General features: G+C 34.3%; 1 protein-coding gene across 32 annotated transcripts in view; it reads right to left on the bottom strand.

Annotated features, from left to right (window-relative positions):
* RIMS2 (regulating synaptic membrane exocytosis 2) overlaps window positions 1-24,560 on the bottom strand; it is a 688,984-nt gene that overhangs the window by 504,140 nt on the left and 160,284 nt on the right. For 23 of the 32 annotated variants that reach the window (XM_037738660.1, XM_037738669.1, XM_037738672.1 and 20 more), the window contains one exon: window positions 11,801-11,812. The exons of the other annotated variants lie outside the window; for them this stretch is intronic. In XM_037738660.1, the coding sequence (XP_037594588.1) occupies window positions 11,801-11,812 (12 nt within the window). The remainder of the gene's footprint in view (window positions 1-11,800; window positions 11,813-24,560) is intronic. 32 annotated transcript variants of the gene reach the window in all.

Here is a 24,560-nt window from a genome sequence, read left to right as displayed (position 1 = left end):
TTATAAAATGTTGGAGAAAAGAAGTAAAGAGACCAATTAAGAAGTTATTCCAGGCTGGGCACAGTGGCTCACACCTGTAATCCCAGGCCTTGAGGGGCTAAGGCAGGAGGATCAACAAAAGTGGGGAGTTTGAGACAAGCCTGGCCAATATTGTGAAACCCTGTCTCTACTAAAAATACAAAAAAAATTAGCCAGGCATAGTGGCATGTGCCTGTAATCCCAGCTACTTAGGAGTCTGAGGCAGGAGAATCGCTTGAACACGGGAGGCAGTGGTTGCAGTGAGCCGAGATCATGCCACTGCACTCCAACCTGGGTAGCAGAGTAAGACTCTGTCTCAAAAAAAAAAAAAAAAAAGAAGAAAGGGAAAAATTATGTCTAGAGGTTCTTGATTAAAGGAAAAAAAAATCAAATAATGCTTTGAGAGGAATGCATATTAAGTTTGAGATGCATGTTGCATATCTAAGGAAACATGTCATAGAATATACATTTAGAAAATATTGGTACACAGATTATATTTAAACCAATCTTCTATTCCCATCTTCTATTCTCTCACTCTTGGAATTTCACTTGATACTGCAGATAAAATAGATGGCTGATCTGAGGAAAACAAGCCCAATAATTCACAATTCATTCATGCTTACAAAGGTCTATAAGATTCTGTTCTACCTAAATATCAACCCTAGTATAAAATAAAAGAAAGAAAAACTCTTCATAGGAAAGGAGTCATTTTTAGTGACAAAACTCCATTATAGGCCATTATATTATGCTTCAAGAATCCCCAAATTCCTCCGAAAAACAAACTAATATTTTGTTTCCTCACAAGATCCAATTCTCAAATTAATATCAGTTGAGAACTAAACTTGAGCAAAACATGAGTAACTATGAAGAGAAATCGGTTTTTTAAACTCATGCCAGCCAATTCATAACTGGACTTGACCAAAATTAGTCCAAGGTAAGGGTAAAAGAAATGAAGGCCATATTTTTACTAATACCAGAATATAATTTTGTGTCCCTTCACTTGGGTAAAAATGTGAGAAAGTTACTTCTCATAATGAGTAGACTCAAGACAAGAAGAAGTTCAAGCTAGTAAACTGGCTAGGTCTGTTCATACAAGTGACAAAATGGAACCAGCTATTTGTTGTTGTACTATTCTCCTCTTTAAAATGTAGCCACATGGGTCTTTAAAGTCAAAAACCTGTGTTATCAATTGTTGTGTAGAATTCCATCTTAACTCAATATAATAAATACTAAACTCTAAAAATATTCTTATTGCCATGGGTTGCTTCAAGGAACTCAAATTTTGACTTCAGTTTGACTCACTTTAAAACCAGCATGATTGCACATCAAAATAATCTGACAATTACTATGGCTCTAAAAATCAAATTATATTAAATGAAAAGCTAAGCTGCAAAGAAAGAAAAGCCAAGGTGCTAAAAAGGAAGATGGAGTTACAAACCAGAATATTATGCTTCTAAACTGACACTGTGTGATTTGGATTTTAGTACTTATGGAGGAACAACACAGAATTTAAAAATAAAGCCTAAGTACGACATAGGCTGAAGAGCTGAATCTCAGATGGTGCACAAAGCAAGGGTATTTAAAACTCAATACCTTTAATGAAAAGATAAACTATTAAAAGTTCATCTACTGACAAAAGAAAGCACAAGAAAGTATGTCTCCGTCTATACTCCGGACTAAGTAATTTAGAACATTGTCATGTACTTCAAACACAGGTTTATAATTTTCAGCATGTCCATGAACCCAGAAACCTGTAATCATCAAGAATGCTAATCCCAGGCCAAATATTCCAGGAAAACACTAGAAAGTATGTCTCCGTCTATACTCCGGACTAAGTAATTTAGAACATTGTCATGTACTTCAAACACAGGTTTATAATTTTCAGCATGTCCATGAACCCAGAAACCTGTAATCATCAAGAATGCTAATCCCAGGCCAAATATTCCAGGAAAACACTACAACTTCTTCTGCACAGCAAAACAAATAATCAGCAGAATAAACAACCCACAGAGTGGGAAAAATTCTTTGTGAGCTATATATCTGGGATATTGACCCTTTGGCCAAACCCTTGCCGATAATAGTATTTTGGTTCTCAGTTCTCACTGTTCCCTCTGGTCATGAAGCCTCTGAATAAAAATGCACATAGCTATGGAGTGGGGTTTAGCTGTAAAGGTGACCTTCCAACTTCGTGTAAACTTCTGGCTCCTCTAACAGTAGGCTGGCAGTAACGCAGAGAAGTTGTTTTCCCATTTCTCACTGAGCAGATTGTGACTATTTCCATATGGATTTTCTATTGTTAATGTTACTCTGATTCTTTGTTTTAAAATAAAAATTCTGAATGTACATGAAGAAAAAAGACTACATATTGGGTACAATGTACACTGCTCGGGTGATGGGTGCACCAAAATATCAGAAATCACCACTAAAGAACTTAACCATGTAACCAAACACCACATGTTCCCCAAAAACCTATTGAAATTAAAAAAATAATAATTTAATTAACCAATAAAATAAAAATAAGATTTAGAGGACAAAAAAAAAGAAATGCAATTTTGATTAAAGGGAACCTATGAAGCAGTCATTTGGACTTTCAGTAAACTCCTCATTAGTTACAAAGATCCATTATTTGAACTCGCAAGACTAAAATCAAATGTCTCGATTTTCCTATATCCTACTTGTATCATGAGCTTCATCCTCCCTGTTTCCTAACACTTAATATTCAAGAAAAAAAATCTGGAGGGGACTAGGGGAGGGACACCAGGGGGTAAGGAGGTTGGGGAGGGATAACGCGGGAGAAATGCCAGATATAGGTGATGGGGCAATGGAGGCAGCAAACCACATTGCCATGTATGTACCCATGCAACAATCCTGCATGATCTGCGCATGTTCCCCAGAACCTAAAGTACAATAAATATATATATATAAAATCTCATCCAAGTGTACTACAGAATCTGTCTTTATCTTTAAAAATATAAACCTCATTTCTACATTTGTACATACTATTAAGGTTTTGGAAATATTTGAAACAATATTTTTAAATGGCATGCATAAAGTTATAAATATAATTTGTATGGCTAAGTGATGATTTATAAATTATGTTTGTTAATAATTTATATATAAATGACTTTGAAGTGAACTTGCCAATCAAACCGCTTCTAAATGGTCTTGTAGAAAAACATACATGCAAGATTATCATTAAACTTTTGGAAAGAGGATAAAACCATTAAATTTTTAAAATTCCTTTTTTACCTTATTCTAGCCCCTTTAATCTCAAACACTAAAAACGTAGTGAAACTTCCACTGTTTGGTACAGCATCTTCTTCAATATAAGAAGTATATATTAATAAAAGTACTTTTGATGATTTCAGAATCTAAACAAAATGTAGAGCTTTGCTCTTTTTTGAAGACATGAATAGACAGTACTACAATGGTTTGTAAACAAGAAAAGATGTTCAACATCACTCATAGTAAGATAAATGCAAATTAAAATCACAATGAAGTCCGGGTGCAGAGGCTCACATTTGCAATCTCAGCACTCTGGGAGGCTGAGGTGGGTGGATCATCTGAAGTCGGGAGTTCGAGACCAGCCTGACCAACATAGAGAAACCCCGTCTCTACTAAAAATACAAAATTAGCAGGGTGTGGTGGCGCATGCCTGTAATCCCAGCTATTCGGGAGGCTGAGGCAGGAGAATCGTTTGAACTTGTGAGGTGGAGGTTGCAGTGAGCCGCGATTGCGCCACTGCACTCCATCCTGGGCAACAAGAGGGATACTTCATCTCAAAACAAAACAAAACAAAACAAAACCACAATGAAACTAGTAAAGATTAAAAAGTTTGATATGATGTTATTAGGATGTGGGGAACATGCACTCCCACATGCTGTTAGTGGAGGTATAAATTAATACAACCTTTGGAGAGAAAAATCTGGCATAATAATCAAAATTTGAAAAGCCCTGCAATTCCACATCAAGGAATTTACCCTACAGGCACATCTGCACATATGCTGTATAACATAGGTACAAAAATATTTACTGAAGTACTGTTCATAATAGCCAAAGATTAGATATAATCTGGCTATATACACTGTGGCACATCCATACAAAATAATGATGAATTCACTAAGACAAACATGTTAACTCTATGAGTACCAATACAGTAAAATTTCCAAGATATTCAAGTAAGAGTTATAATTAAGATGCACATCACTTGAGTAAAAATTATGTCTACCTAATATCTCTCAGAATATATTTTTAAAATTGTAACTTTTATGTGGGGTAAAGAAATGTGGAACTGGGAAATTGAGGAACTGAGGACCAGAGATGGGAAAGAGACTTAGTTTTTGCTATATATACTTTTGCACATTCTGAAGTCTATGCCATGCCCTTATATTACCCATCCAAATACACAATAGTCTTCTTTAAAATAAGCATAAATATTTTATATACTATAACAAAGGAGTAATGAAGACTTGTATTACAGAGAGACATAGGAATTAGAGGTAGGATAGGCCTAGAGGAAGGAGTTAAAGGAACTAAAAGTGTCATTTCAGTTACCGGAGCATTGAGAGCTAAGACTGCAATTAAGAAAGAAGAGAAATGAGTGAGGGAAAATGAAAATAAATCAGTTTATTCTGCCAGAGATGAGAAATCACATGCAGTTATATACAAAAAAGGCTGGCCGAAAGGAGTTCTCTTCCTGACTCTGTCCTAGTCAGATAGATTAAATCAAGGCCCTGGAAAGACCCAGCAAAGCTAACAGCCTATGAGATCAGGAATACCCCTAACAGATCAGGAGTATCAGTCCATAACCTGTTAGGAACAGGGCTGCACAGCAAAGGGTGAGCAGTGGGAGAGCGAGTAAGCAAAGCTTCATCTGTATTTACAGCATCTCCCTATCACTTACATTACCGCCTGAGCTCTGCCTCCTGTCAGATCAGCGTCAGCATTAGAGTCTCATAGGAACACAAACCCTATCCTGAACTGCAAATGGGTGGGATCTAGGCTGCACACTGCTTATCAGAATCTAATGCCTGATGATCTTTCACTGTCTCCCAACAACCCCTGATGGAACTGTCTGGTTGCAGGAAAACAGGCTCAGGGTTCCCACTGATTCTATACTATGATGAATTGTATAATTATTTCATTCTATATTACAATGTAATAATAACAGAAATAAAATGCATAATAACTGTGATGTTCTTGAATCATCTCGAAACCATCCCCTCACCCCTGATTCATGGAAAAATTGTCTTCCATGAAACTAGTCCCAGGTGCCAAAAAGGTTGGGGACTGTTGTGTTAGATCATCACTGGACTCAATGACTAAGAATGCTCTATTTTATCTTTTCTCTTGAAACATAATACATTCTCCTGTTCATTTTTAAACAAGGTGGTGGGTTTCACTTTCCTTATTGTCAATTAAGAAAGCGGTTCCTCAGAGTGCCAGGGAAGGAATCAATAATCAAATACAACAATCCGATGAATTAGGCACTGTTAATATACAGTTAATGATTACCTCCATTTAGAGATAAGGAAAGTGAGGCTTACAGTGGTAACCTAATATAGTTAGCAAAATAATAGAGGAGGCCTGGCTTTAAACCCAGGCATTCTGCAATTAGAATTTGTGTTCTTAATCATTTCATGTTGGATCCTACCTCAGCCTCTTTTAGAGCTTCTCCACATTTGGGTTGCATAGAAGTATTCATGAGAATGAAATAAAATAACAAACATTCAAAAGTCTATTACAGTGCTCTTTACTAATAATTGTTTAATAATGTTAAATGATTTTTTTTTTTTAATTCAGACAGACTCTCATTCTGTCCCCAGGCTGGAGTGCTGTGGCGTGATCTCAGCTCATTGCAACCTCCGTCTTCTGGCTTCAAGCGATTCTTGTTCCTCAGCCTCCCAAGTAGCTGGGACTACAGGTGTGTGCCATCATGTTGGGCTAATTTATATATATACATATATTTTTAGTAGAGATGAAGTTTCACTATGTTAACTAGTATCAAGCTCCTGGCCTCAAGTGATCTGCCCAAGTTGGCCTCCCAAAGTGCTAGGATTATACGTGTGAGCCATCACACCTGGTCAATAAATGTTAAATGATAGTATTAATAAACTTATATTCCCAGTTTCCCAAAAGCTCTTCAAATTCAGTATATTCATAAAATCATTGCCTTCTCTAACCTCACCCCCCAACCCCTGCCACCCTAAAAAGGCTCCTCCATCTTCCATATACTGGTTTCAACACAAAGATCCTCATTCAATGCAAAAAGCTAGTAGTCATCCTGGACTGCTCTATCTTTTTATTCTCTTCTCAACTCTCAAACACACCAATCCTGTATAGCCACTGACATTTTCTCCCACTTTAGGAGCTCATAAACTCTCACTGATGGTATTTTATAGTTATGGGAATCCCATGCAGGATAAGAAAATAGATTTCATTTTCAGTTATAGGTTGTATGAAATGGTATTCACAATTGAAATAACCTGTTCAAAGCAAAGTTATCTAAAAGGTAAAAAAGTAGGAAAACATATAATAAAAATGTATGACCTGTGCCTACTCACAAAAAGTTAGTTACACTGCAATTATAAATATGCTTTGTCATCTCTCCAACTTCCTGTGAGCTATATCACAGCCAAACTGAAAGTCATTATAAATCAGTTCCTACTAATATCATATTTTATGAAACTTCAACACATGCTCTTTATTAACATTTTGAGCTGTCATACACATTTTTTATAATTGCCCTATAGGATATTTTAATTCATAGAATTTTCACAGTGTGAATTTTTAATCTGTTTTTATAGGAAACCTGTGTTCGTCCATTCTCACATTGCTATAAAGAAATACCTGAGATTGCAGAATTTATTAAGAAAAGAGGTTTAATTGGCTTACAGTTTCTCAGGCTGTACAGGAAGCATGATTCTGGTATCTGCTTGGCTTCTAAGGAGGTCTCAGGAAATATGCAATTATGGTGGAAGGCAAAGGGGAAGCCAGCATATACTACATGGCCAGAGCAGGAGCAAAAGAGAGGGGTGGGGAGGTTTTATACACTTAAAAATAATCAGATCTTGTACGAACTCTATCTGGAGAACAGCACCAAAGGGACAGTGCTAAACCATTCATAAAGGATCCACCCCCATGATCCAATCACCTCTCACCAAGGCCCATCTCCAACACTGGGAATTACAACTGAACATAAGATTTGTGCAAGGATACAAAGCCGAACCATATCAAACCTAAATCAGATTTTTAAGTTCATTTGTGCATTTATTCTAAATATGCAATCAGATGGTTTTTTAAATTATGAATTTTTTTCTAAACTTAGAATGTATAATATATTCAAACAAATAGTCAATAGCCTCTCTCTGCCTTTTAAATTACTCAAAACTCTTCCAGCCATCTAGACTCATTTTTTCCTATATTCTTATTGATAGTATGATGTCTAAATAATACAGTCCAAAATACTTCTATGTTGCTAACAAAAATACTCTGGATGTTTGTCTTGTTTCCCAGTTAAACAACGTAAGAATGCTGGTCTTTGTCAGGTTTACAACACAATAGGTCTAATGGTATAGTAATATATAAACTTGTGATTTTATGATAAGAATTTGCTGTGACAGACTGTTATATTCAGTTTCTAGAACAATTTTGTTAAGGTCATTTACATGTTACTGTATTAATAAACAGAAGCGCAAATGCAAATAAATTAATCTACCACTGTTAAGTCAGTATTTACTAGAATAAGGCTCCACACGGCCACTGCTCAGATGAAATGGAATAATCAAAAATGATATAATTTGAAAAATACTTTTAAGTATATGCTAAACTGCAACTCTGTATGAGAATATAACAAAGAGCAGCTAGAAGACTACATAGGTTATGAAGGCCTAGGTGCTTAAATTATGAAGGTATAATGTGCTTAAATTAGAAAAGGTATCAGATTACACTGAAAACACAGAGCACCTTCCTCTGAATATCATAGCTGCAGCTGCAAACCAAGAGATAAACTGTATGCTTCCCTTCCACATCCTTCATTTCAGTAACAATGACCATTAGTAACATTATTCTTGTATAATAAAAGTTAATGACCTGTTAATAACAAGTGAAATTTTTATCTAATATGGTTTCAAGAGATACTAATATCCTAAGAAAACTAGTAACTGTTGTAAAAAGAGAAAAAGGAAAAATTTAATAACCACATTAAAGTAGTCTTTCTGTAAACAGATGATAAATTGCCTCTAGAAAGTGAAATGAGCTTAATTTTGTTCCAAAACTTTAATTTCATGTTGTTCTCACTAGACATGCCTATATCAGTATTTAGTAATAGATAAACAGTTAGATATATATTCTGGCCTGTGAGACAATAATTTACAATAGAGCGTAAGTTTACTTATTTGCCCTAGGCATTCCAAAAGATCTAGGAAATATAAAATTATGTTTAAAATTTTTCAATTCTCTTTGTTTTGATCCTATGTAAAATAGAATAAATTTATAACTGAGGAAAAATTTAATCTCGAAGACCAACATATTCATAATAATTTACTACTAACAACCTGGGGTTATTTATATGCAATAAATGAGAAAATGTGTTAAATGATCCTACTTCTTAAAACATTTATAGAGGCAAAAATACATAGATGAGAACTGGGCAATGATCACATGTACTTCCTTTATTGTACTTCTGCATTTCTACAGAAAATCAACTCTAGATGTTTTTATGGTTTCCCTGCTGCACTCTATATCTTACTAGTGTTTCCATTAGGAGTGTTTTTGGGTATAAGAGGCAAAAAAATATTGACTACTGGTGACAGAAACAAATTTGGGGAGGCAATATTTTTCTCACATTGGGGAAATATCTGATGACATTAACTCACTGGCTCAACAATGTCATGACTAATGACTCCAGTGCTCTTGGCCTTTCCTTCATTATCACAAATGGCTGGTCAAGTCAAAGCATTACTTTTGCACTAAAAGGTTGTGTCAGCTACATCTTTTTTAAAAATCATGACCTCCCAGCAGCTCTCAAATACTTTCTTAAAACTCATTTGCTAGAACTGTGTCACACAGCCATTCCCAGTTACAAGGAAAGCTAAGAATGTTTTATATTTTTCCAGTCTATCTAGTGGAGATTGCAAAAGAGAAGGAAGTTTAAAAAATCTGTTGGAGGAGGGGTGTGGTGGCTCACGCCTGTAACCCCAGCACTTTGAGAGGCCAAGGCATTTGAGATCAGCCAGGCCAACGTGGTGAAACTTGTCTCTTCTAAAAACATTTAAAAAAAAAAAAAGTACCCGACGGGGTGGTGGCGGTGGCGGACGCCTGTAATCCCAGCTATTCTGGAGGCTGAGACAGGAGAATCACTTGAATACAGCAGGTGGAGGTTGCAGTGAGCTGAGATCACACCACAGCACTCCGGCCAGGGCAACAAAGCAAGTGAGACTCCCGCCACCAAAAAAAAAAAAGTCTGTTGAGCCATCGGGCAGAGTTGACAACAGTCTCCTTTTTCAACTACTCAACATTCCATACATATATTTTACATGTAATACATTCACCTTCTCCCTAAAGGAGGTAATCCCAAAGTTTCATCTAGTCATAAAATCTGATTCCAAATCCAGGATATCTGAGAAAAAACAAATCTTCTGATCGTGGCCCAGTGTGCATCATTATGAACCACTCACCTATACACTAGAAGACAAATTATAGCTGTTCCCAATTACACAATGATTGAGGAAAAAAAACAGAGAAACTGTAATAAGAACTCTCACTCAGAAATATGAACAATAATAAACAAAGAGTGACAACTGTCCATAGAACACAGCAATCCCTATATGAACAATAGCTTAGTTTCATTGGTTAGCCTACCTGGCTGCCCCTGATTGAGCTATCTAGATATTTTCCCTTGATGACTGTCTTTCATATCACTTGATTCTACCTTGGGAGGATGTCCCTTGCCCATTATCCTCCTTGGCATTAGATATGATTAGTACTAGCAAGTATACTCTTCTTAGAGACTGTATGGCTTTCACATCCACTGTTAGAATATACACCATATTGCTAGTATGAGTTCAAGGGCTTGTATATTGCCTTAGAAGTTGAAAACTCATAGAATTTGCTATCTAGACTTAGGGTTACTTTAACCATTAGCCACAGGTGGTTATTTAAATTTAAATTAATTAAAATTAAAGAAATTAAAATTCCATTTTTTAGTCAACTAGCTACTTTTCAAGTGTTCAATAGCTATATGTGGCTAGAATTTACTGAATTGGATAATGAAGATATAAAACATTTTCATCATTGATGAAAGTTCTATTGAACAGTGATGCACAAAAAGTGTTATAAAAAGGCCTGTTGAATTTTATTTGCAATGTTCCAAATCCACACAAAATTATACTTTTATCTTGCAGTCAATCTTTAGTTTAAAATACAGACTGTTAAATCTTGAAAGCTTATCAATGCATAAAAGTCATTTCTAAAGCTGAGTTATCATCATTAAGTGTCTCATTTCTGGGACAGGTGTCAGAATTCACCATGGAAACCACAAACAATAATTAGACCATTACGCATCCTGCATTAACTCTGGACACAAAAGTAGCACCAGAGATTCTAAAGGTTATAAATTGCCTGAATTATGCTACTTGTGAGTCAGAAAATCAGGTGGGCTGGTAGATAGCTTATAGGTTCTCTAGGGAAACTGTCCCAGATCAAGGATGACACACAGTCTGGGACATGTCTACATAAATTCACCCATATATCTTCAAAACCGCATCTAAAGTTTGGTAGAATTCCTATAGGTATTTTTTTTTAAAGGCAAGAAAAAGAAAGAACTAGCAGTAATCTTTCTTCCATTCAGAAATTTTATTCTAAACCCATATACAACATTTGTCACCATCTACATCATCCCCAACTGAGTAACTAAAGACTTGGAGGAGAAGAAGAAAGCTCCAACTGGTTAAAAAAAGGTAAAGAAAGAAAGAAAGAAAAAGGCAATATTTAGAAACTATCAGCTGAATGATACTCTCTTTGAGTTTTATGCCAATTTGAAATTGGAAAACTTGAAAAGTCCTCAAGTTTAAATCTGACTCATCTAAAGAATGAGATAAAATATTTATCTATATTTGCAGGGAGTCATCAGTCTCCATGACAGACCCAAATTCAAATCAAATCACTAAGGGCACACACTAGCAGATGATTAAAACCTAGTCTGTAGTTTAGCTTTATCTACCTATTTTTAAATTATAAACACATCCAATATTTAACATGAAGATAATAAGATAGATGTTTTACCAAATTCTAAACATATAAGAAAAATAAAATACATTAAATACTTACATCAACTGTCAAATACATACTTCAGAATATTCATATTCAGTGTTATTACTTCATTATTACAACAGTTAATCTTTATACTAAGTCAGAAAGATAAGATTTTAAAACCTTATCAGTACAATGATGACTTTAGCATAACAGAAGATTATAGAAATTTTATCACAATGAGGAATGCTATGAGGTCTCCTTGAGAAAAATGCTAAATTCTAAAAAGGCAAGCCTCTTTAAAAATCAAATTATCAATTTTTCATCGATAATATATAAAGTATAAATAATTTAATGTAAGTTTTTCAGTAAAAGCAGATAGCATGCTTAAATATGCCATAATGCTTAGCAATTATCATGCATCATACTTAAAACACTGAGAAGTATATAAATTAAATATAGCTATAAAATTAAAACTGGCAATAACAACAATAAGGAAAAACTAATATTAGACAGAAAAAAGAACTCTAACCACTTTGTCCTCCTGGAGTGAATATCCACGAAAGCAAGTTAGAAAAGACAGAAAAGACAAAACAAAAAAGAAATAATTAATTCCATTCTTAAAACAAATAAGAGTTTTAAAAGTTTTTTAAGTGAAATTAAAATTCTGAAAATTTCTAAATTACATTTTGACTAAAATCTAAAATTTTAGATTTTAAACAAAAAATTTTAGGAAAGAAATTTTTCCATACATTTTATTCAATTCAAGCAAAAGCATGCTACATAATAGACTATATTAAGATATATAAACAAAATAATTTCCATAAAAGCAAATATCCAAACATCAGGAAAAAAAAATACTCTTTCTACAAACAAAATCAGCTAAACACTGAACTCAAAAACTGAGAAATGTTTAAGAAAAAAGCTTTTATATACAAAGACAAATAAAAAAAAACATAGTATCAATGTTTATGCATTTCATCATATACTATCAAAAGTAGATAAAATGTAATTTTAAATGAATTATACATATTGCTTCTGAAGTTTATCTCTGTCTCAATTATTTAGAAGTCTTTTAAATTTTATATAACTAAAAAGCAAAACTTTTTAAAGTCATTAAAGATAAAATATTATTGATCACCATTGGTAATTTGGGGTCACTGTTTCCCAATATGTTAAGTGTGGAAAATAAAATGAGAAAATACATATTTTGGTCAAAAGGACATTTAAATAAACTAGAAAGTAAACTCAATTGTTTCTTTTCTTTAACATAAAATAATGATAACAGTAAAAGTGATAATGCAATAATAATGGCTGGTATATTACAAGAACTTACAAGAATTAAAAACCAAAATCATGTGTTTTGAAATATCACTGTTTCTTTGAAATATGGGTGATAGTACAACATCTGTGACTCAGAGGAAAGAAAATCACTCAGTCTCAGTCGCTTAGTCCCATCTTAAAATCCCATATCTTTCAGAACTGAACAATGAGAACACGTGGACATAGGGAGGGGAACACACACTGAGGCCTGTTGGTGGGGGCCAGGGGAAGGGGTAGGGATGTAACACATCAGGAAAAATAGCTAATGCATGCTGGGCTTAATACCTAGGTGATGGGCTGATAGGTGCAGCAAACCACTATGGCACACATTTACCTATGAAACAAACCTGCACATCCTGTACATGTATCCTGAAACTTAAAATAAAATAAAATTAAAAATAAAAATGACATCTTGATTCACTTCAGATCTTGCACTATGGCCATTTGATAGCACTGCCTCTATATAACATCAGTGTCTTTGTTGATTTTATATCTCTTTTCTCTAAGATTTCAATGATCAGTTAATTATTTAGGTCATAATTACTAGACCTGGGAATTCCAATGGTAATGTGAAGTATGCCCAGAAATATTCATTAAAAATTTAATAATATAATCACATCCTTATGGCCATCCTTACTATCTTACCACTTCTAATAACCAGTCACCCTACCCCTCCACAAGATCAATTTACTTTAAGTATTACTCCCAAATCTACCTTCTCATTATCACTTATATCATTGAATCTATCATTATTTCCCCCTCTGATATTTCCTCTTGATTGTCATGGCACCATTTCAGATTATATGTGGCAAAATCATCTGCCAATAACTATTCTGTATATAACTTTCCATGATTAGCTCCCCAGTCTCTAGGAAACTAATGTTAGTTTCCCCTCAGAATCCTTCTCTAGATAGCGGTATTCAATCTTTCTCTTACTATAGATCCCTCCATCTATAACAGTGCTCTATATTTTGTGTAGTTAAACCACCATCACTTGCCTCTCTCTTCTTGACTACCTTCTCTAATCAATCCAAAAATATCTCTCTTTCACACCACCACAATATTCTCTCTCAGGGATTATCTACTTTTTTCCTAGAATAACAACAATTAAATTCTGTTAGTAGAGTTTATCTTTTTAATTCATCCACAAGTTTGGATTGCCATCTTCCAGAAAACATTATCACAGTGCCGAGCTACAACAAAGAGCTGGAATAAAATGCAATACTTATCCCAGAATAGCATGTTTATGGTAAGTACACTAGACTTCTTGCCTCCATTAATTCACTGACTTATTATGTGCCAAAAACATAGAAACCTACAGTAGTTGAGATCAATTAAACAGATCTAATCAATTAGTAATAATAAATTTTTAAGAGTACTAGACTGACTGTCTAAAGAATCCAGTGTGGCACAAAAATGTGAGTGGTTAATTCACATGAGGCACCCAAAGAATGCATCATAAAGGAGATGTGTGAAGGATGTGATTCGCAGGCCAAAACTGAAGCAGAGAGATCAATTAGAAGATTGGCCTTAGTCTAGCTGACAGAAGATAAGAAGCTAAAAAAGACAGCATCAGTAGTTTACATAGATAGAGCAGAAATGAAAAAAATCAAATAAATTTGGCAAAGGAAAGAAACTTGAAATGATCCCTACCTTTCTGGTTTAGATGACAAAGTGGATAGTGGGGCCAATTAAAAAGCTGAAAACTATAGGAAGTATAGATCTGGGGCTTCTTCTAGCAATAGGAAATACATAGAAAGTCTGTTTGGACTAAGTGAGATTCACCAGTATTCTAATATACTTACTGCAAAGGACTTAGAAACAGAAGACATTTGGCCGGAAGTTGTGGCTCATGCCTGTAAACCCAGCACTTTGGGAGGCTGAGGTGGGCAGATCACCTGAGGTTAGAAGTTTGAGACTAGCCGCCAACGTGGTGAAACCTTGTTTCTACCAAAAATTTAAAAATTAGCTGAGCATCGTGGTGGGCAGCTGTAATCCCAACTACTTAGGAGGCTGAGGCAGAAGAATCGCTTGAGCCCAGGAGGTGGAAGTTGCCATGAGCCAAGATTGTACCACTGCACTCCAGTCTGAGCAACAGAGTGATACTCCATCAAAAAAAAAAAAAAAAAATATTGGGGAGTATGTGGAGTAATTGGAACCCTTGTACACTGTTTGTGGGAGAGAAAACCATGTCGTTGCTTTGCACAGTTTGGCAGTTTCTTAAAAAGTTGAACATAAAGTTACCATTAAATCACTTCTACAAGTAGGTATATGCTCAAAAGAAATGAAAACTTGTGTCCACAGATGNCAAAAAAAAAAAAAAAAGAAAAGAAAAAAATCCAGTGTCCTATTTAATGGATTTTAACTTAAAATAAGTATTATTACTGCACTTTTATTTTAACTTCAAAAAACATTCTTTCATTGTTCATTTACTTTTTGCTTACAAATGAAATTAAAGTTTTATGTTAGGAATGCTTGAAAAGAAACTGGATGAGGTTTTAACTGGGTATTCCATTTTTAAGGGATAAAGAAATTAATGACCAATGTCTAACCCATCTTACATGTCTTGCCTGCATTCCATTTCCTTTGTGCTCCTGTATCTACAGTCTGTTTTACCATCCTGCAGTTTTGGTGATATCATGAATTTTTCATATCTTAAACTGTTGTATAGTCTCCTATTATGATTAGAATTCATTATAGATGCTATTATTAATCTTCTTTATATATACCAAAGGAAATCTATTTAACTTGGCACTCACCTTATCTGCTGATAAGAAGCTTAACTATTGATGAGCACATCATGTGCTAAACAGTATCCTTGACACCAAGAGATTAACACTAAGTGGATACCAGAAGCAGCTCTCAAATGTAGATATACCAATAACCAAGTATACTTGCCTTTGCCATATATCCAGAGAGCTACAAGTATTTTGTCTCTAATCTAAAATAAATCTCTAAAACCATATACTTCTCACACATTTTTAAATTAACATTTAAGTTTTGACCAAGGCATGGTGGCTCATGCCTGTAATCCCAGCACTTTGGGAGGCCAAGGCAAGAGGATTGTTTAAGCCCAGGGGTTTGAGACTATACTAGGCAAGGTGGTATGACCCTATCTCTACAAAAAAAAAAAAAAAAAAAATTTAAAAATTAAATGGGTGAGGTGGTGTGCACCTGTAGTCCCAGCTACTCAGGTGGCTCAAGCAGGAGGATCCCTTGAGCCCATGAGTTCAAGGCTCCAGTGAGTTATGACTGTGCCACTGCGCTCTAACCTGAGTGACAGAGTAAGACCACATCTCTACAAAACAAAAATTGAAAATTAAAATAACATAAAGTTTAAATGGTTAGGATGCATCTTCAGATATATTGTGTATTGTACATGTACATTTTAAAAGTGATATATATATTTATATATATATGTATGTGTGTGTATATATATATGTGTATGTGTGTATATATATATATATATGTATATATGTATATATATTTCAGATGGGGTCTGGCTTTCTTGTCAAGGCTGGAGTGCAGTGGCAGATCTTGGCTTACTCCAACCTCCACCTCCCAGGCTCAAGAGATCCTCCTACCTCAGCCTCCCAAGTAGCTGGGACCACAGGCACTCACCACCATGCCTGGCTAATTTTTTGTATTTTTGGCAGAGATGAGGTTTCACCATGTTGCCCAGGCTGATCTCAAACTCCTGCTCAAGCGATCCACCCCACCTTGGCCACCAAAAGTGCTGTGATTACAGGCTTGAGCCACCACACCTGCCTGATATATTTTCATCAGATCTTGGAACTTCATATTTAGCTTATACATGGAATATATATGGAAAATGTCTACTATACAACTCATTTGGCACACCACTCCACAGTGTCAAACCATCAAATCTGGCTTTCTATAAAAAAGAGTCCAACTTAATTTTTAAATTAAAATAGCTATTATAGTGATTCACAAATGGCAATCTCACATCCAAATTATAATTCTAAAAACAATAGATGAGGCAATAGAATCTCCCCAAAAGTCTGTTGGCTGAATCAAATAAGGTGTTACCCCCTTCTATATTTCTTACAAACCCTCTCATTGCTTTGCTTCTGAACTCTCCCCAAGGACAAAGTATTCTGGAATTGTCACTTTGTGTGGTGCTCCAGAGACTTCTACACCAAAAGCCAATGTACTATATAAAAATAGATTCAGAATAGGTAAGGTTGAGGAATGAACCTTTCTTTTGAAAAATAGAACAATTGTAACAGTGAGTTGAAAAAGAAACATTCACAAAACAGAAAGTGTTCTCAGGTAGATCAGTTTTAAGAATACACAATAAAATCTTTGCCCTTGAAGTTATTGACACCACTTATTCCCAAAAAGCATTCCTTCCACATAAGTGATCTTACTTTCAAGACCACTGTAATATATTTCGAAATATAAAGAACTCGTGAACTCACCCAGAGATTGCTGAAGAGAAACAACCCCCAAATTGCCACTTATACCAATATATTTCAAAGAACTTGCTTAAGAATCACATTCTAAAAATAAAATTAAAATTTTTTAATCGCTTTCCTTTATAACCATTATAAACTTATGTCATTATGCTTCAAATCTATTTATAAAGTGAAAAATTCAGGTTACATTTTAAGTTAAACAGTACAATTATGGAAAATATATGTTATTTATTACTTACAAAATTAGTGATTAAGCAGGTGATAATCTATTTCTCTTACCAAAAAGAAAAAAAATAGTTAAAGTTGCCACACTTTGATGCTTAAAACAATCCTCATTGTAAATTACTTTAATGTCTTTCTAATATCACCATTCAATGATTACAAAATAATTGCTTCTTTATAAAGTCATTACTTTTTCACTTGATTAAATATATGACTTTTATTTATTAATAGCTTTTCTTAAAAGGAAATAAACAGAACCAATATTTCATAAAATTTTATTGTGTTGGTACTTCCATATGTCCTGCCCTTCATTTATTCTCTCTATATCCTAAATGTACCTCAAGAGAATTAATTAAATGTTAAGGATGGCTCCACATGAAAGAGCCTCAAAATTAAAACTAAAGGTTATGTTATTGTGTTCTCTTAAAAGATTACTAAGAGAATTTTTAAATAGCTTTGTAATTAAATTGTAAGCTATGTAATATTTGTGTTCTCATTATTCTATTTCATAAGCTTAGTAAGACCAACTTTCACTAAGATTAATCCTTTTGGGCTGTGATAAATCAAAGAAATATATTTAGTATCTGTAGAGAAAAAAAGCCTTCTACGTAAGGCAACTAAGCATGATAATCAAATTTGGAAAAAAAATTGTCTTTTTATTCAGAATATAGACAAAATTTATACATGACAAGTCTTCTTGCTTAAATAAAAATGTAGAAAAGCTAATGAAATGAATCCAGGGATGACTTTCTTGAGCCAAAATCTAGATTATATTTTATTATCTTACAAATCCTTAAATTTAAGGAAAATATGAGACAAGTGGGGAATATTGCCTCTGGTTCCATCCTTCTTCCATAAACCATCCTCATCAGGCTAACCCTCAACATATAAAGAGACTTAGGGTTGATATAGAAAGCTGCACAGAGACAGAACTCAAGAGAACTCCAGTGGGTTTCTTCAGGTCTTCAGCTCAGTAATGATTGCCGAACATACATGTGAGAAAAATACTCAAGGGAATAAGGTAAAAAAGAAGAACATCTAAAAGGATTAAAAAGAATAATAGTTGTTCCTACCAGCAAGACTGGAAAAACTCATAATTCATGGGATATGGGATATTGGTTAAAGACACAGTCTTTCCTCCATAGAGGAGAATAATTGGTGCTAAACTGAGCATTGCTCCAAATACACCTAACAAATTAACTATATCTGAAAGTTCAAGAACAGTTATAGAAACACAAAAATAGCCAACATCCAACAATGTAAAATATACAACACCTGTCAACCAACCTAAGATACCACACATGAAAGAAGTGCCAAAAAAAGGAAGAACCCACGTACCATAATGAGAGTAATCAAATCAAAACTAACCCAGACTCAAGGTGGGTTAGAATTAGCAAAAGAGGATATCAAAACAGTAATTATAATTGTATTCTATATGTTTTAAAAGTTACATAGAGCATAGAATATATCTTGTTAAGTCTCAAATTGAAATTCTAGTCATAAAAACTACAATGTCTGGGATTATTAAAAAATACACTGAATTCGATAAAGAGCAGATTTGACATTGCAGAAGATAAAACCAGTAAACTTGAATGTATAATATAAAGAATACAAAATAAAACATAGAGAAAAAAATAAAATTAAGATTATAGGAAAGAACATAAGTGAGCTGTAGGACAATTTCAAGCTGCCTAATACATAGGGAATAGGAGTTCTTGAAGCTGTCTAGAGAAAGGAGGAAACAGTAAAAATATTTGAAAAATCATGGCCAAAACTCCTCCAGGCCCTTTGAAAACTATAAAGACCCAAACAACTCAATAAACCTCAAACGAAACAGACGTGAAGAAAAATCCACCCAAAAAAACATAATTTAATTACACATAACTAGTGTTAAAAAATACTTAAGCAGCAAGTGGAAAGGGATATATTATGCACAGAAAAGCAAGGACAAGAATGATATATTTCTCAATGGAAACAGTGAAAGGGAGGAGGCAGAAAAGCAGTACCTTTAAAATATTGAAAGAAGTATTCTATTTGAAAGAAATATTGATTTAGGGAAGGCGGAGTAAGATGGTAAAATAGAATCTCCTGTGATCATGTCCCTGGCAGGAACATCAACTTGAACAACTATCTACACAAGAAAGCACCTTCATGAAAACTAAAACATCATGTGAGAGATCACAGTACCTAGTTTTACCATAATAACAAGAAGAGATGCATTGAAGAGGATGAAAAGAACAGCACTGTCTACACCACTCCTCACTTAATCCTAGAGAGCACAGCCAGAAGAAAGAATATGTGCTTAGAGTGGAACACTAACACCAGGCAGAATTCCACAAGTGCCCATAAAGGGAGCATTTAGAATGAGCCCTGGAGCAGAGGAGAATCTGCCATCCCAGCAGGAAGAACCCAAATCCCGGCCCACTTCACCTCAGGCTAACAAAAGTGGCCTTGAGCTGCGAATAAATTTCAGTGGCATCCAGACCATAGCAATTGCACTCCTTGGGTGAACCCTGCTACTGCACTGCTCTCAAAGGCTGTATACTCCAAGTGCAACCCAGCATGAAACCACTGGTGGTATCCATTAGATAATGCCTGCATCACTCCTCCCCAGCTTTAAGCAGTACAGTGCAGAGACTCCTTTCTCTTGGAGGAAACAGAGGAAACTTTTCCTTACAACTAGGTACCAGCTCAGCTAAAGTAAAATAAACCACCAGGCAGGATCCGAAAGCTCCCAATTGGCCATTGCTTCTGCATGGCCCTTCTAGATGCACTCTAGGCCAAAAGGAAATATGTCACCCTGGTAGTACGAACCCAAGTCCCGGAAGGCTTAACCACCTGTTAACTACAGTGGCCTTAGCCTCAAGTAAACATCGGTTGCAGATAGGCAATAGTGGTCAGGGGCCTTGGGCAAGCCCCTGTACTGTGCTGATCTGAGACGCCATGGGATTCTAATATAATCGAGCATGGTACCACTTGCTATGGTCACAGGAGTGCCAAGTCAACTATCCCCCAACAGAGAGAGAGACCCCTTCCACTTGGGGAAAAGGAATAGAAGAGAGCTAAGTACTTTGCCTGAGAACCTTATCTTCCCCATCCATCAGGGCTGGATAGCTAGGAGTTGCAGCACACATGGGCTTAGAGGGCCATCTAGTGCTGAAATGTCTACAGTTACCACAGGCTTAAGTAAATACTCTGTATTCTTCGAATTCTTGGAAGATCCTCTGCAAGACCAACAAACAAGGTCAGACTACAAAGACTGGAATAAATGCTTAATTTGTCAATGTCTAGGCATCAACAAACATATACAAGCATCAAGAACATTCAGGAAAATATGACTTCACCAAATATACTAAATAAGGTCCCAGTAATCAACCCTGGAGTGATAGAGATATGTAACTTCTCTAGCAAGGAATTCAAAATAGCTATTTTGGGGATGTTCAATAAACTTCAATAAATCACAGAGAAGGAATTCAGATATTTCTCAGAAAAAAAAATGGCAGCATGGAAACTGGACACATGAAACACACAACCAAACAAATCCTGGAGCTGGAAACATCAATGATTAATTAAAAATGCATTAGAATGTCTCATTATGGAATTGATCAAGCAGAAGAAAGAATCAGTAACTCAAAGACAGACTATTTGAAAATGCACATAGGATAAAAAAGAAAAATGAAAGACATGAAGTATACTTACACGTTCTAGAAAAATAGGCTAAAGGGGACAAATATATGAGTTATTGGCTGTATAGAGGAGGCTGTATAGAGATTGGGTAAAAATTGTATTTGAAAAAATAATAAGAGAACTTTCCAAACCTAGAGAAAGACAGATATCTAGGTACAAGAAGGTTAAAGAATACCAAGCAGATTCAACTCAAGTAAGACTACTCCAAGACATATAATAATCAAACTGTCAAACATCAAGAACAAAGAAAGGATCTGAAAAGCAGCAAGAGAAAAGAAGCAAATAACATATAAAGAAACTCCAATACATCTCGCAGCAGACGTAGCAGCAGAAACTGTATAGGCCAAGAGGAAGTGAGGTGACATATTCAAAGTGCTGGTGGAAAAAACTTGCAGTAGAGAACTCTGTACTCAACACAGCAATCCTTCAAACATGAAGGAGAAAGGTTTTCAAACAAACAAACCCTGAGGGAATTCATTACCACCAGACCTATTTTACAAGAAATGCAAAAAGAAGTTGATCAATTAAAAAAAAAAGAAAGAAAGAAAGAAAGACACAATCATGCAAAAAATCCTGTGAAGGTATAAAATTCACTGGTATAAGTAACCACACAGACAAATTCAGACTACTTTAAAACTATAATTGAGGCATGCAGTATCTTTAGTATGAAGACCAAAAGTCTACCAAAAATTATAACTACAACAATCTGTTGAGAGAAAGTCATATTTAAAAGATAAAATTGGAGATGACAAAAACTAAATGGGGAAATGAAGCTAAAGTATAGTTTTCACTTTGCTTGATTGATTCCTTTTTTGACATCAAAGGAAGCTGTCATCAGTTTAAAATAACTTTCTATAACTATAAGACATATTTTGTAAGCTAATAGAAACCACAAAGAAATAGTATAATAGGTTTACTAAAAATAAAAAGCAAGGAATTAAAATATAAGACCAGGAAAAAAATCACTTACCCACAAAAGAAGACAGTAGAAAAGAAAGGAAGAAAGAACTTACAAAACAACCAGAAAACAAATTTTAAAATGGTAGTAGTAAGTGGTTACTGATCAATAATACTACCAAATGTGAATTGCCTAAATCCCCCACTTAAAAGACAGACGGGTAAAACGAATTTTTTTTAAGGATCCAACTATCTGCTGCATACAGGAAACTTACTTGACATTTAAAGACATACATACATGGAAAAGATATTCCATGTAAGTAGAAACCAAAACAGATCAGCAGAAGCGATGAGATTTCAAGTAAAAAGCTGTAAAAAGGTCATTATTTAATGATAAAGGGGTCAACTCAAGAGATATAAAAACTAAATCTACATGCAACTAATGTCACAGAACCCAAATATATAGGTCAAATATTATCACATCTAAAGAAAGAGATAGATTGCAGTACAGTAATATTAGGGAACATCAACGCCCACTCTTAGTAATAAAAGAGCATACAGACAAGAAATCAACAACAAAAAAATCAGAATTAAACTAAACTCTAGACCAAATGGATATAACTGACATTTACAAAATATTTCATCCAACTGTGACAAACTGCACATTCTTTTCATTAGCACATAGAACATTCTCTGGAACAGATCACACAGAACAGAAAACAAAAAAAGCAATGATTTCTAAAAAGTAAAAATCATATCAGGTATCTTTTCTGACCATAAGAAACAAATTCAAAATCAGTAACAAGAGGAATGTTAAAAACTGTACATATACATGGAAATTAAACAACCTGCTTGTGAATGTCCAATAAGTCAATGAAGAAATTAAGAAGAAAATTTAAATATTTTCTTGGAACAAATATAAACAGAAATACAAAATTACCAAAACTAATGGGGTACAGTAAAGCAGAGGGAAGTTTACAGCAATAAATGGCTACATCAAAAAATTAGAAACACTTCAAATAACCTAATAATACATGTTAAAGAAATAAAAAAGCAAGAACAAATCAAACCCTATATTAATAGAAAAAATATAATAAAGAAAAAAGCAGGAATGATTAAAATTGAGACAAAAAATACAAAAGAAAAATGAAAAGTTGGCTTTTTGAAAACATAAACAAAATTAACAAACCTCTCACTACACAACTGAGAAGAGACCAAAATAAAAGAAATCAAAGATAAAAAAAGACATTAAAACTAATACCATGAAAATACAAAGTATCATTAGAGACTACTATCAACAAATATATACCAAAAAATTGAAAAATACAGAAGAAATGGATACATTTCTAGATGCACACAACCTACCAAGATTGGATCATGATTAAATGGAAAACTTAAACAGACCAATATGAGTAAAAAGATTGAAGCCGTAATAAAAAGTCTCTCATCAAAGAAAAGCCCAAGACCTGAAGGAGTCACCGCTGAATTCTATCAAATATTTAAAAGAAGAATTAATACCAATTCTACTCAAATTCTGCCAACAAATTGAAAAAGAGAGACTACCGCCAAACTCATTCTATGAGGCTAGAATTAGCCTGAGAATGAAAACAGGCAAAGATGCAAAAACAACAATGACAACTACAGGCCAGTATCTCTGATGAATATAGATGCAAAAATCCTCAAAAAAAAATCTAACAAACTGAATTGAACAACACATTATACAGATCATTCACCATAATCAACCCATGAATGCAAAGATGGTTCAACATTCACAATTCAACAAATGTGACACATGACAGTAATAGAAATATGACACACCACAATAATAAAAATAAAGACCAAAAGCATATAGCCATATTAACATTCTAAAAATTCATTTAATAATGATTTTTAAATCTAAACATACTAGATATAAAAGAAACATGTCTGAAAATAATAAAGGCCACATATGACAAACCTACAGCTAGCACCATATGGAAGGGAAAAAGAATTAAAAGTCTTTCCTCTAAGATCTGGAACAAGTCTAGGATACCCACTTTCACCATTTTTATTCAATATAGTACTGGAAATTCTAGCAAAAGCAATTAAGCAACAGAAATAAATTAAGGGTATCCAAATTGGAAAGGAAGAAGTAAGATTAGATTTTTACACAGATAACACAATCTTATGTTAAAACCCTAAAGATGACACCAAAAACTCTTAAACAAATTCAGCAAAGTTACAGAATACAAAATCAACATATAAAAATCAGTGGCATTTCTGTATGGCAGCAGCAATCTGAAAACGAAATTAAGAAAGCAATCCTATTTACAATAGCTACAAAAAATAAAATAGAATACCTAGGAATAAACTGAACTAAAGAAAAGAAAGATCTCTACAATGAAAACTATAAGACACTGATGAAATAAATTGAATACCAAAAATAAAAGGAAAAGTAACCTATTTTCATGGACTGAAAGAATTACTACTGCTAAAATGTCAAAACTACCAAAAGTGATCTACAGATTCAATGTAATATCTATTAAAATGCCAATGAGCCAAAATAAACAAATGAGATCTAATTAACAGACAAATGGGATCCAGAGTTTCTGTACAGCAGAACAAACAATCATTAGAGTGAATCAGCAACCAACAGAATGGGAAACATTTTTTGCAATCTACCCATCTGACAAAGGGCTAATATCCAGAATCCACAAAGAACTAAAACAGATTTACAAGGAAAAA

This window comes from Cebus imitator, unplaced genomic scaffold, assembly GCF_001604975.1.
Source record: "Cebus imitator isolate Cc_AM_T3 unplaced genomic scaffold, Cebus_imitator-1.0 Scaffold56, whole genome shotgun sequence".
Taxonomy (NCBI): Eukaryota; Metazoa; Chordata; class Mammalia; order Primates; family Cebidae; genus Cebus; species Cebus imitator.
This window is presented reverse-complemented; position numbering and strand designations above follow the sequence as displayed.